Below are 14424 nucleotides of genomic sequence, written 5' to 3' on the forward strand. Positions count from 1 at the left end.
AATAAGTTCAGAATATTGCTTATTTGCCTCTACAAAAATAAGTTCAGAAAATTACTTATATTTATTCTTTTTTTTGGAGACAGGGTCTCACTCTGTTGCTCAGGCTGGAGTGCAGTAGTGTGATCATGGCTCACTGTAGCCTCAAATTCCCTGGGCTTGGAGGATCCTTCTACCTCAGCCCCCTAGTAGCTGGGACCACAGGTGAATGCCACCATGCCCAGCTAATTTTTATATTTTTAGGAGGGACAGAGTGTCACCATGATGCTCACACTGTTCTCAAACTTCTGGGCTCAAGGGATCCACCTGTCTCAGCCCTTCCAAAGTGCTGGGATTACAGGCAGTAGCCACCTCGCCCAGCCTGTCATTCTTCAAATTATAGCAACTAAGTCTAGTATACCAGAAAAAAAAAAAAAGTTTCAGAAAATATTTTTACTTTGAAAGATGTTAGAGATTACCTAATTCTATTTCTTTGCTTTACAGATAAAGCATCTGAGGCTCAGAGAGGTTAAGTGGCTTGCATCCAAGTGTGTAAAAGCAAAGCAAAATGTTTAAGAGTGCAGTGCAGCACTGCTGTTAAATGAATCTGCGTTTTTCTTCCCCCTGGGTCTATCACTTACTAGATATGTCACCATATCTAGTTTCCTTTCCCTCTAAACCATAGATGTTACATCTGAAAATTTAGGATAATAATAGTCCTTACTTCAGACAAGACTGTTGTGTGGAATAAATAAGGTAATGTCTATAATTTTGTAGCACTCTGCTTGGCACTTGGTAGGCATATGGACATTTCAAATCATAGCTGTATGAGAGCACAGGACTAGTGACACACTACTGTGCTAAAGGGTGACTCTGCCCCTAGCCACACTGCTTCTTCCTTCATCATTAGCTAAACTCCCCCAAATTCATAAACCACAAACTCTCTTTATTCAAATTAAAAGTAAACCTCATCTAAGAATTATTATTATACTTCAGAAACTTCTATTCTGATGGACATCCTCACTTTGTATCTCCTAACAAACCAGGATGAGTGCTCATTCAGATGCTAGAAGTCAAGTGTGGCTTCTTCTTGCTTTCTGGATGTTAGGATAAATCAGTTTAGATAAAAACTGTTGGGTCTTCGCTTTTTCACTAACTTTTAACAGCAGCCATTTAGCTGTACACCAGTACTTTACCTCTCCTTGGTTCATTGCCATTTACTCCTCCACTTCAGTCAACCACTGAAGCGTAAGTCAGTAGCATTTAGTAAGTGGCCAAAGTAAGCTCAGAACAATAGTAGGCAATATAAGAAGATTTTTTAAAATTGAGATTTAGTCCTTACCCTTAAGGACCTTATGCTCTAATAGGATTTATATAACAATAATCAAATAGGCCAGGCACAGTGACTCACACCTGTAATCCCCAGCACTTTGGGATAGCTAGGCAGGCAAATCACCTGAGGTCAGGAGTTCGAAACCAGCCTGGCCAACATGGTGAAACCTCATCTCTACTAAAAATACAAAAATTAGCCAGGCGCAGCGGTAGGCGCCTGTAATCCCAGCTCCTCAGAAGGCTGAGGTAGAATTACTTTAACCTGGGAGGCAGAAGTTGCAGTGAGCTGAAATTGCTCCATTGCACTTCAGCCTGGGCAACAGAGTGAGACTCCACCTCAAATAATATTAACAATAAAACAGTGTAAAGTTTTTTTCTATGCATTCTAAATCTCATTCACCTCCTATACTTCTTTCCCTTACATAAGACAATTTAATAGGTATTTGTTGTTGTGATGCACAAATGCAGAAAGATGTATACACACATACAGACATTTCATTCACAAAGACATATAGCTTGAAACAGAAAGACACTCTTTTTCTTCTGATTAGCAAAGATTAAAAAGTTTAATAGCATACAAAGTTGGTTAAGTTTGGGGAGAAAGGCATTTTTACAGGCTATTAGTGAAAATGCATGCATATTGATGAAAGTTCTTTACAGAATATTTTAGATATATTTTCAAAATTAAAAATGCAAACAAGTGTTGATTTAGTGATTCTACTCTTAGGAATTAATATACAGATATGCCTATATATATATACAATGGTAATCAATTCCACATTGTCCATGGTAGCTAAAAACTAGAAAACCTACGTACCAATTAATAAGAAATTAAAGTTAGATTATTACTAATTATTTAAAGTCAGCTCATAAAGAATGCACTCCGAAATAGTTAGATTTGTTTAAGGACATTTGAGTAAAGCATGTAGAATATGCTTTTATTTGTGCAATATAATTAAAAGACTGTATATTGTTATGCTTGGTACGTCCTTAAATACACATAGAAAATTTCAAGAGGAGTATAAGTAAACTGTTATTAGCAGTTGCCTTTGAAGAAAGAAACTGGAAGATCAAGTAAGGAGAAAAACTCATTTCTTATTGTATAACCCTGTGCTTGATTTTTTTTTTTTAACCCTATATGTATGGTTTACTTTAACATTAAAATAGGTACACATTTATTGGCATTTGCCAATAAATTCTTTAGTTCTCTAAATCTTCTTTAGTGCACCTTGTTGAAATTGCAGCTTAGATAAATGAAATAAATAGCGTCAAATAAAATTCAACGACCTTTTTCTAAAGAACCGCCTTCTAGAAGTCTTGCTTTGGCAGCATTCAAAGCCTGGGTAATGAAAACTGCCCCATCTTCACAGCCACATATCAGTTTGTCAAGACTTGGAATATACTCTAATGAAGTGACTACAGCAGTTCCTGCACTATCTTTAAGCCCAGAGAAATGGTCAGTAATACTTTGCGACACTATATCATGCTTATCAAAATTATCTTGAAGAGTCCAGGTGGTAGTTATTGGTATCTCTAAAAAGAAAACAAACACAAAAAGAAAATTTGGTTTATCAATGCATCGTAGACATGGAAAATATCAAAGCACCCTCCCTTCAAAAATATGAATACAGTTTAACAGTCTATCCCCTATTCATATTGCCAGCGTTTATCTCTTGTTACGTTCAGTTGATGTTAACATAAATTATGTTGGTTGTGTTACTATATAAGATCTATAAGCTTTGTGTTTATACCTGCTTTTATGTTGTCATTTAATACATAATAGTACACAATAAGTTTTTCCTGTTTGTGGTCCCATATTGCTCACCTTAGAAGAAACAATGAGTTAATGACAAATTAGTTCTCAGAAGACATGTGACTAGAAATGGAAACTGACTTACCTCCAGGACAACCATCAGACTTGGACACAGGAACATCAGGGATGTGCCACAAAATAATTCTCCCTGAGACTTCTCCAGAGAAGAGTACCTTGTAAAAGGCTCTTTCCGTTCAATTCATGTAGCCCATAACAAGGGGACGGCTCTGTTCTGAAACAAAAAGTGAGCTTTTATGTAGGAAATATTCTAACTATAGAGAGATGGCCACTGTTTTTAAACAGAGAAACAACACTTAATAACTGATGTAAGTCTTTTCAATTTATTTCCCACTGTTTCAAAATTTCTAAGAAGTAATCTGTGATCTAGGACTAAAGAGGCTTTATAAAACAAGAAGCAAAGTCATAGACTTCAGAAAGTTAATGAGAGTATCTAACATTTACTGACCATGTTATTTGTGTGTGTGTGTGTGTGTGTGTGTTTGTGTGTGTATGTATATATATATACTGCTACGTGTACACATTACTGCAAGGGGCTTTCTACATATTCAGTTAAATAATCTTATAAATAACCTTATAAAATTGGTATTAGCGTTGTTTTCATTTTACAGACAAGAAAACTTGAAGTGAAGAGATTGGTCTGTCTAAGACGATTAGAGGTAGCAATGGGCTTTGACTCCGTAATTCTGATTCAGGAGCCCAGGTCCTGAATAGTTATAATTGTAACTGTTATACAGTAGTTCCTGTGTAGTTCTAATGGTCAGCTAAAACAGCAACAACTAATATTTATATAGTAATTGTATGTTATTAATATGTTTCCCACTTTTTGTCGACTGTTTTTTAGATTAAATATACTTGATTTCAGATTTCTCAAGTGGCTACAAAGGAAAATGATTTTATAATTTATAATTGTGTGTGTGTGTGTGTACATATACAGTGTTATACATTATATAAATCTATGATATTTAACATTGTATATACATTATATATAATTTATGATCTTGCTGAAGCAGAATATGAATAGTGGGCACCAGTGCCCTTAAAACTATGCCTTCACTATAGGGAATGTGCTTAGAGCATCCCTGGTCCTTCTCAGGACAGTGCAGCTGTTCTTTGGGCAGGTTTGAAAATAGAGATTATGCATAAGGGATCAAAATCATTTAAGTGATTACACAGACAAAGCCTGAACTCTCTTCAGTGCAGAAATAAAAGTCATCCTAAAAAGAAAGCCAACTGTGGGTGCTAGAATTAAAGAAGTCCAGAAAAGTGATGCTTCCTAGTCACAAAATACATGCTTTAAAGTCTGGATTTAGACATATTAGTGAAAAGCTCTGTTCATTAGGGATTATTAAGGGCCAAAATTAGCTACCTTTAATCTTCACAACAAAGCTATGTAGTAAGTAAACATTGTTATTATCCTGATATGAAAATAAGAAAACTCTGACAGAAAATAAGAAACCAATCCAAGGTCATCCAGCCAAGATTTGTAATGAATTCCCTGTAGTCCCAAGAAATAAGAACATCACGGAAAATGGTTCCAATAAAGTCAGTTTCTAAATAAATTTTTTTAAGGCTCAGAGGGCACTTTGGTGACTGTAAGTCATGATTTTTATAGCTATTTGAAATGGTGTTGATAAAATTTGGTTAAATTGGCTACTCGAACTCTCCTACCATTGTATACACTTAGAACAGATTGTTCCAACTCTCTGGTTATTCTGATTTAAAAAGGAAGCTCCAAGAGGCTGGTGGGTTACTCAAGTTGGTGGCAGCACAACCCCTCCCAGCTGCTGCTTTGCCCCTGCAGTTGAATCTCCCTGTTGCTTTCATCCCCGCTGCCTTCACCTTCTACACTGCTGCCTCTCACGTGCTCACATTCACCCCTTGGTCCTTCGCTCCTCCTCCTCCCAAACAATTGCCTCTAGTTCTGCTATTCACCTGAAAACCTCTTCATAGTGCCTTACCATGTGAATTCTGATTTTTTCATCACAGTGTCCATGAGAGTCTCCATCCTCCAAGAGGTAATAAAACATAGCCATTAGAACTGAAATCCCGGGCTGACTGCCTGGATTCAAATCCTGGCTTTACCACATGATAGCTGTACTAAAAGAGCATGTTACTTGCTGTAGGCAATTTGGTACACCTCACTGTCTCATTTTCCCTACCTGTGAAAGAAGACTAATAAAAGGACCTGATATGTGGGATTGGTGTGAGAAATAATGAGTAGATAAAGATACGGTGCTCAGAATGGTCCCTGACGTTTAGTCCCTATTCAATTAATTTTAACACTTCTTGTTATTCATAGAAGAATTGAGAAACTCACTCCAAAACCCATTACCAGATTTGGACTAAACCACTTGAGTTCAAATCCTGGGAATTCCCCTCTTCGAACATCAGTTTCAAACTGGGATCTTGGTGGCAACTAAAGTAAATGAGGTTGTTTGTATGCTTGACAATAATAAGGACTGAAAGTTGTAAATCATCATCACCATCATCATCATCAACATCAGTACTCTCAGTTCATGCACACACATTTATTCGTTTTTTTCCCCCTCCCAGTTTCAAAAGCCGGATGGTATCGTTCAAGTTTCTAAACTCTAGTTAGAAATTGTTGGGTTAATAATTACAAGTGACTTTTTGAGAACCCAGCACCAGCTGTACAAGTTATACATGGTTAATCTCATTCCTCCATCCCCTGCTGTTTTGTACAAAGGCTGAAGCCTACGAAGCCCAGAGTAAATCTTCTAGTGCCAAAGTTGTTTTGTTCTGGTTTTTGATCATGGGCAGCATGCAGGGATTTTTACATAATAAACCTCCCAAAGTTCATTTTCTACCTGAATGTTTTGTATGCCGCTCCCATCTGAGCCCACCTGTTCAGCAGCTGATAGATGTAACTGTGACCATCTTCTGTCCATATGAGGATTCTGTGAGCTGCAATCACTTCTCCACCAGCAAAGAACTGCGCATTTCTACTAACTTCAGTCAGCAGAAGGGAAAAACTACAATAATCATAAACCTAAAATATAAAGTTGATGCACATTATCAAAGGTTAAAATTTAATCTGCCAATAAGGTAAATATAAATTCTGATAGTAATAATATAACATCATAGTAAGTGTTAATAACAGACTATACTGTACTCATATATTAAGATGATATTTTACCATCACTTATTTAATCATATTTATCTTAGGGTAGGTTTCAGTGGATAAAGTTCATCTGGCTATTTTATTCCAGAGTGTGTACACTAAACATAGAAACCAAAAATCCCCAAATTTCTAAGTAATTTACTATTTCCATAATGAGTAGACCAGGTTTTATATTTGAAAATTTATTATTCACATAAAAAGTGTATATCACATAAATCTTTTGTTAGACCATATACTTTTAAATCTTTGTTCAAAAATATATTATCATCATACAAGTAAGGCTGTAGAGTTTTGTTAACCGATCCGTTATACAAAACTTTAAAGAAAAATGCATGCTATGAAATGATGGCAACTTAGCTTTTCTTTCTTCTGGGAAATGTCAGTGAACATATTCTCAAGAAAATAATGTTACTCCCTCTTAAAACCAATAAAAAAGTAAAATATCTAAAAGTATAATCAACTAGGTGAAAAGTATATTTTTAGTTCTAAAGTGTAGACACCAAATTTTGAAAATAATTTAGAGCTAAATATTCATTGTTATTATGGTTTGTTGTTAACAAAATTAGGATAGACTACTACATATCTAGTATCTTGAGATACAAAACTGTTGCATACCGTGGTATTAAATATGTAGTAATCTATCCCAATTTTATTACAGAGTTAAAAACTAATATGTCAGTCATAAAAGACACATCATTCCGTGTTCTGGTAATACTATATATAGAGAATTTTTATCATATTTAAATCATATTATTATTTTTGCGCAAAAAAGCCAAATTACATTTGTATATCACTGATATTTATTATTTTATTTTGTAATACCTTCCAACATTTAGAAAATACCACCAGGAGAAGTCTCTCAGTATATGTGCAAAATCGTATTGTTTGGCAGTTCAAGGACTCAAGAAACTTGGATTCTTTTTCATAGACATCTTGCTTTTCCTTCAAAAGGAAAGAAAATTTTTTAGTAGTAGTTCAGGTAATTTATACACAGCCATGAGAAGACCTTCTTCCCATACATCTTAAGTAGATCACACCATTATAAAATGAAAAATATTTGAGTTTCCTTTTGAGTGTTTTGAACTAAGAAGTTACTTTGCAATAGAAGTTATGTACCTGGGTGACAAAATAATCTGTACACCCAACCTCCACCACACTTAATTTATCTTTATAACAAACCTGTATATGTACTCCTGAAAGTCTTTAAAAAAGTTTTTAAAGAAATAAAGGATGTATTTCTTGGGGGAAAAAAAAGAAGCTGTGATCAGGAAATCCTCTTGGATTCAAGAACTCATTATATACAATAATTTAACAAACATTCTGTGGGGAACTATGGCTGGATGCTGAGAATGACAAGATTAAGAATAAGCTACAGACCGTTAGACATAGCAGAAAGGTCAAACAAAAAATGTAAAATGATGACTTAAAAAAGCCTACAGTATTTTATTTTTTTATTTTTTTCTTTAGGTGGAGTCTTGCTCTGTTGTCAAGGATGGAGTGCAGTGGCACGATCTCGGCTCATTGCAACCCCTGCCTTCTGTGTTCAAACCATTCTCCTACCTCAACCTCCGAAGTAGCTGGGATTACAGGTGCACACCATCATGCCCAGCTAAATTTTTTTGTATGTTTAGTAGAGACAGGGTTTCACCATATTGGATAGGCTGGTCTCAGACTTCTGACCTCTGGTCATCCACTCGCCTTGGCCTCCAAAGGGCTGGGATTACAGGCGTGAGCCACTATGCCTCACCTAGTATTTTAATTGCTAAGAAAAAAAAAATGAACAAAGTGCCAACACATGGCAAGTAGATTACTATATTCCCAGTAAGTTTGTGATAATGCTGGATGTGTATTTCTTGAGCTCAGCATACCAACAAAATTCCTAGGCTTCCTCAGCCAATAAATTCCTAAAGAGATCCCAGAGCTCCTTGGGGAAGCCTAAATAATTCTGTCATCAACACAAATAGTATGGTTGTTCTTTCGTCCATCATCTCAACTTGTAGCCTAATGTCAGGGAAGACATGAATATACTGGACCCCCCAGGGACATGCCTCTCAGTTGTTTATAGTTATTTGCCTGCCACTGTTAACACATACTCAGAAGAAAGGGGGATTTCTGTTGTAGGGACCTGAAAGATACTCCGCTATTTTTTTAAAATTAAAAATGTAATCTTTCTCTCTGTGCGTATGTGTGTGTGTGTGTAAATGAAAACATTTATATATACGTGGAGGAGATGTTGGAAGGATATAAGCCAGTTGTACCAATGGTCACTCCTGGGAAGCTGGATGGGGGGAGATTATGGAGGTAGAATTTATACACATCTATATTATTTGAACTTTTAACAATAAGCATGTAATAGCCTTGTAATTTATAAGTTTTGATGAATAGGCTTGAAATTGTAGAGAAAAAAGAGTAGGGTTCCCAAGCCAACCTGAATGCTGTTGATAGATGAGGAGAGATCCCACACTTTGAGCTCACCAGCTACTGATACCACCAAGAGAGAATCTTCTGTGAAAAGAACAAAAGTCACATATAAGCTGACCATGGATATAATTGGGCATGTAAAAATCATTTCATAGTCATTTGAGAATTATGTGGGGCTGTGTAGATGGAAAATTTTAATCTTTCGAGTTACTTTTTAATTAGAAAAAATAAACATTCTACATCATGCTGGAAATCTGTTTTAAAGTTTCAAAGTGATTACTAGGTAGGAGAGCACTACTAGAAGCAGAACTGCCTTGCGAATCATCATAACACGAAGCCTTCCTATTTCAGAAGTAAGTGAGGACCCAACTTCCACCTCCCTTTGCAGTCGCTCATTACAGGAACTGAATTATCAATACTGCATCCAGTAGACATAGCAGGGCAAGATCCCAGGAGTCCTGCTAATCCACAACAAAACCTGCTTGTCACTCTGAAAATGTAACAAGCAGAACTTGGTTATAAAAACACAGATTCTTGGGCAGGCGTGGTGGTTCATGCCTGTAATCCCAGAACTTTGAAAGGCTGAGACGGGTAGATCACAAAGTCAGGAGTTCAAGACCAGCCTGATCAAGATAGTGAAACACCATATCTACTAAAAATACAAAAATTAGTAAGGTATGGTGACATGTGCCTGTAATCCCAGCTGCTCAGGAGGCTGAGGCAGAGAATTGCCTGAACCTGGGATGTGGAGGCTGCAGTGAGCTGAGATCATGCCACTGCACTAGAGCCTGGGTAGCAGAGTGAGACTGCATCTCGACAAACAAAAGAAAAGAAAAGAAAAAAATAGATTCTCCTCTTTCCACCTCATCATAACCTTTTGCTGACTTTCCAATGTTTTGAACCACTGGCATGGGTGTTCTTAGTTTTTCTTGATTAGACATATTACAGACGTATCCACATTAATAGGTAAACATAAAGAAGCGTTCTTTCTGAATTCCTGCCCAATAATTTGACAAATAATTCAAAAGTAGATATTTTTATATGTGATCTCTNAGGCTGGTCTCAGACTTCTGACCTCTGGTGATCCACTCCCCTTGGCCTCCAAAGGACTGGGATTACAAGCGTGAGCCACCATGCCTCACCTAGTATTTTAATTGCTAAGAAAAAAAAAATGAACAAAGTGCCAACACATGGCACATAGATTACTATATTCCCAATAAGTTTGTGATAATGCTGGATATGCATTTCTTGATCTCAGCATACCAACAAAATTCCTAGGCTTCCTCAACCAATAAATTCCTAAACAGATCCCAGAGCTCCTTGGGGAAGCCTAAATAATTTTGTCATCAACACAAATCGTATGATTGTTCTTTTGTCCATCATCTCAACTTGTAGCCTGATGTCAGGGAAGAGGTGAGTATACTGGACCCTCCAGGGACGTGCCTCTCAGTTGTTTATAATCATTTGTCTGCCACTGTTAACACATACTCGGAAGAAAGGGGGATTTCTGCTGTAAGGACCAGAAAGATACTCCGCTATTTTTTTTAAATTAAAAATGTAGTCTTTCTCTCTGTGCGTATGCGTGTGTGTATAAATGAAAACATTTATATATACATAGAGAAGAGGTTGGAAGGATACAAGCCAGTTGTACCAATGGTCACCCCTGGGAAGATGGATGCGGGGAGAATATGGAGGTAGAATTTATACACTTTATATTATTTGAACTTTTAACAATAAGCATGTAATAGCCTTGTAATTTGTAAGTTTTGATGAATATACTTGAAATTGTAGGGAAAAAAGAGTAGGGTTCCCAAGCCAACCTGAATGCTGTTGATAGATGAGGAGAGATCCCATACTTTGAGCTCACCAGCTACTGATACCACCAAGAGAGAATCTTTTGTGAAAACAACAAAAGTCACATATAAGCTGACCATGGATATAATTGGGCATGTAAAAATCATTTCATAGTCATTTGAGAATTATGCAGGGCTGTGTAGATGGAAAATTTTAATATTTTGAGTTACTTTTAAACTAGAAAAAAATAAACATTCCACATCATGCTAGAAATCTGTTTTAAAGTTTCAGAGTGATTCCTAGAGAGAAGAAGAGCACTAGAAGCAGAACTGCATTGCGAATCATCATAACAGGAAGCCTTCCTATTTCAGAAGTAAGTGAGGAGCCGACTTCCACCTCCCTTTGCAGTCGCTCATTACAGGAGCTGAATTATCAATACTGCATCCAGAAGATAGAGCAGGGCAAGATTCCAGGAGTCCTGCTAATCCACAGCAAAACCTGCTTGTCACTCTGAAAATGTAACAAGCAGAACTTGGTTATAAAAACACAGATTCTTGGGCAGGCGCGGTGGTTCACGCCTGTAATCCCAGAACTTTGAGAGGTTGAGGTGGTTGGATCACAAGGTCAGGAGTTCAAGACTAGCCTGATCAAGATAGTGAAACCCCATATCTACTAAAAATACAAAAATTAGTCAGGTGTGGTGACATGTGCCTACAATCCCAGCTACTCAGGAGGCTGAGGCAGAGAATTGCCTGAACCTGGGATGTAGAGGCTGCAGTGAGCTGAGATCATGCCACTGCACTAGAGCCTGGGCATCAGAGTGAGACTCCGTCTCAAAAAACAAAACAAAATGAAAGAAAAAAACAGATTCTCCTCTTTCCACCTCATTATAACCTTTTGCTGACTTTCCAATGTTTTGAACCACTGGCATGGGTGTTCTTAGCTTTTCTTGATCAGACATATTACAGACATATCCTCATTAATAGGTAAACATAAAGAAGCGTTCTTTCTGAATTCCTGCCCAATAATTTGACAAATAATTCAAAAGTAGATATTTTTATATGTGATCTCTTACTGTCAGATAATATCCAACTACTACCTTGAATTCTTACGGAGTGAACAATGCACATGCAGTTGATCCAATTGGGAAACTGAGATGATCTAAAACTGGGCAACAGCCAAAGTTTTGGCGTCAATTATGAGGACATCTTGATATTCTCCACAACAAAGAAGCCAGCCTTCTCCTGTCATCTGGAATGAGCAGTGATAATACTATGTATATGGAAATCAAAGCAAACATTTCATTATAACTAGAAATTAACATAATTTTTCTACATTGAACTAAATTCTCTAGATTTTAGTTTTAGCTTATGATCAATTAAGGTATTGAACTGAATTGCAGCTCAAATTTTTCTTAGTTCGGTTATTCCAAACTCCCATTGGCCCTTTAGTCTCATTTGCATCTCATGATTTTTCTGGAGAAAGAGAGACCTTTTGGAAGGAGTGATTTTATTCTAAATCATGGAAAGCTCACACTTATTTTATTTCTAGAGTGTAACTTGGAACTAAACAACCACCATGGGGCCAGGCACAGTGGCTCATGCCTATAATCCCAGTGCTTTGGGAGGCTAAGGCAGGAAGATCACTTGAGGCCAGGATTTGAGGCCAGGATTTGAGGCTGCCATGAGCATCACTGCATTTCAGCCTGAGTGAAAGAGCAAGACCCTGTCTCTTAAAGAAAAAAAATTAATAACAACAACAAAACCCTGGTTCCTTACCCAAGCAACAATTCTGTATGTTAAAAAGAAATAAAGGGTTTGAAGGGCATTTGAGTATTATCGTGCCAAATAAGTTTTGGAAATCTTTTATTTCCAAGTAATGCATTCTACTTTTAACCAGCTCTCTCTGTGCAGGATTTTATTCCCAGAAAAATAGAAGAGAGTTTGTGAATGTTGCAATGCAAATCATCAACACTAAAAGTATGAAATATTTAAAAACATGGTCAGCACCATTGGAAGCGTGCAACCACACTGCATATGCTTGGAAGTCATGTACTAAAAGCCAAGATTTGCTTTGAAGATTGGGAAGTTATCATAAAAGTTACAGTTATGCTGCTTGCTCTCATTTCATAAATAAGACATTTAGAAATTAAGAACCTATCCACACAAAAAAATAGGGGTTGAAATTGGAAATGAGAGAGAAAAAATTATGCTTTATAACATAGCACATCATTAACATTGAATTTTTACATGTGTACAAGTATGTGTGTTTTGTGTCACTAAGGCAACATATGGACACTGTCTTTCAAATCTGTTAGAAAGATACAAAAATGAAAGAATCGGGAAAAATCTGCTTGACTAATACCTTTTGGGAAAGAAAAATGCCATAATAGCAGATGATTACTGATGATATTCGACCCTCATGACAAAATAAAAATTCAAGAAAAGGATATTCTCCAAAGACACTTCTTTAGAAGTGTATTTGCAGATGCCCTAAACAAGTTGCAGAATCCGGGAACGCTCTGGAGGAAGTGAGCGTACTTACATAGATTGTACTGTGCCTGTAAGGAAGTGTAGCCTTCACGCACTGTCCATTGGTGACGTTCCAAACACACATCTCCCTAGCAGAGACAACTTTGTATTCTCTGTCGTTTCCACTCAATTGGCTGGAATAATTTTTGTGCCACCAAGTTTTTCTTTAGTGCTGCACTTAAGTGCAGCCTGATCATTTATGTGGCTTTTTGTTACAGATTACTGGGCAAGAAGATGTTGTGGTCATTAGCAGGGATGACATACTGTATCTGTATCTTTTTGTTTGGGTAATTACACCCTGCTGTCAGCCTGCAAACCTTACTTTAGGGACAACCCAGCCTAAAACAAATTGTGGGGATACAGCTATCACAGCCTCTTAGTGACAGTAGAACAGTCTTTCCATGGAAACTGTATCCTCTTGAAAATGCTTTATTTCACTGAACTTAAACTACATAGTCTGAAAATCATAATGCATCAAGTGCTGCATCTTCTGAGGCCAGCGCATCATCTTTGTTAAAAACAAACAGTGCCACCAAGAGGCTACATTTGGTCTATCATTGCTAACAGTTTATCTGTGCTACTCCTGACTTGAAATTCTGAAATCATCCTTGCCACTTAATATTTAGAAAACCATTATTATTTCAAAAACTTGTACTTAGTTGTAGATTACAAAGACATTGTTTTAAAATACAGTCACAAAATACACCCAGCATAGGGTGGTTTATATGACTTCACAAAAATCAGAATGGCTGTTTCAGGATTGTTTGGTAATATTCTTCAGTCTTGACAGTTTTAACACATAAACAAAATTTTCCATGCCAGAAGAACATAAGTTTTATAGGCCTTAAAGGAGATACTTCTATTATATTAGGAAGCAAAATATATAGACTAACTGTTAACAACTGTATGCTTTTGGCATTTGTGGGCTTTTTCATTTTTCTAACCAAACACTGGAACTCAATCTTCTAAATGAGTAGTTCTTAAACTGGGGTGATTAAGCTATCCCCTATTCCCCCACACTCCAAGGACACTTGGTAATATTTGGAGATATTTTTCGTTGTTAGAATTAGGAACACACTACTGGCATCTAGTGGAGAGAGGCCAGGGATGCTGCCAAATAGCCTGCAATGCATAGGACGTCCCCCACAACAAAGAATTATCGCTTCCTAAATGCCATTAGTGCTGAGTTGAGAAATCACATTTTAGAAATAGACACTAAATAGTCATAGATTTTTGCCCTATATTTATATCCAACCTCATTCCAAAAAGATGTGAGGTAACCTGAAAAGACATAGAATTCTATAAAACAGGAGGAAAAACTCTGTGTGTGTCTGTGTGTATGTACTAAACAGTAAGATTGGGAGGAAGGTAAATATTGAAATAATATATCTCGA

The 14424-nt window shown here is 36.8% G+C and overlaps 1 protein-coding gene across 1 annotated transcript; it reads right to left on the reverse strand.

Annotated features, from left to right (window-relative positions):
- Positions 1-2419: 2419 nt before the first annotated feature.
- On the reverse strand, positions 2420-8826 carry LOC108291879 (WD repeat-containing protein 72-like). The gene is given in 6 exon segments (XM_037732741.1): positions 2420-2841; positions 3207-3393; positions 5475-5547; positions 5971-6152; positions 7107-7226; positions 8713-8826. Coding segments are annotated over 6 exon segments (930 nt in total). The 3' UTR covers positions 2420-2587.
- Positions 8827-14424: the final 5598 nt, after the last annotated feature.

The sequence above is a fragment of the Cebus imitator genome, unplaced genomic scaffold (assembly GCF_001604975.1).
Source record: "Cebus imitator isolate Cc_AM_T3 unplaced genomic scaffold, Cebus_imitator-1.0 Scaffold469, whole genome shotgun sequence".
Taxonomy (NCBI): domain Eukaryota; kingdom Metazoa; phylum Chordata; class Mammalia; order Primates; family Cebidae; genus Cebus; species Cebus imitator.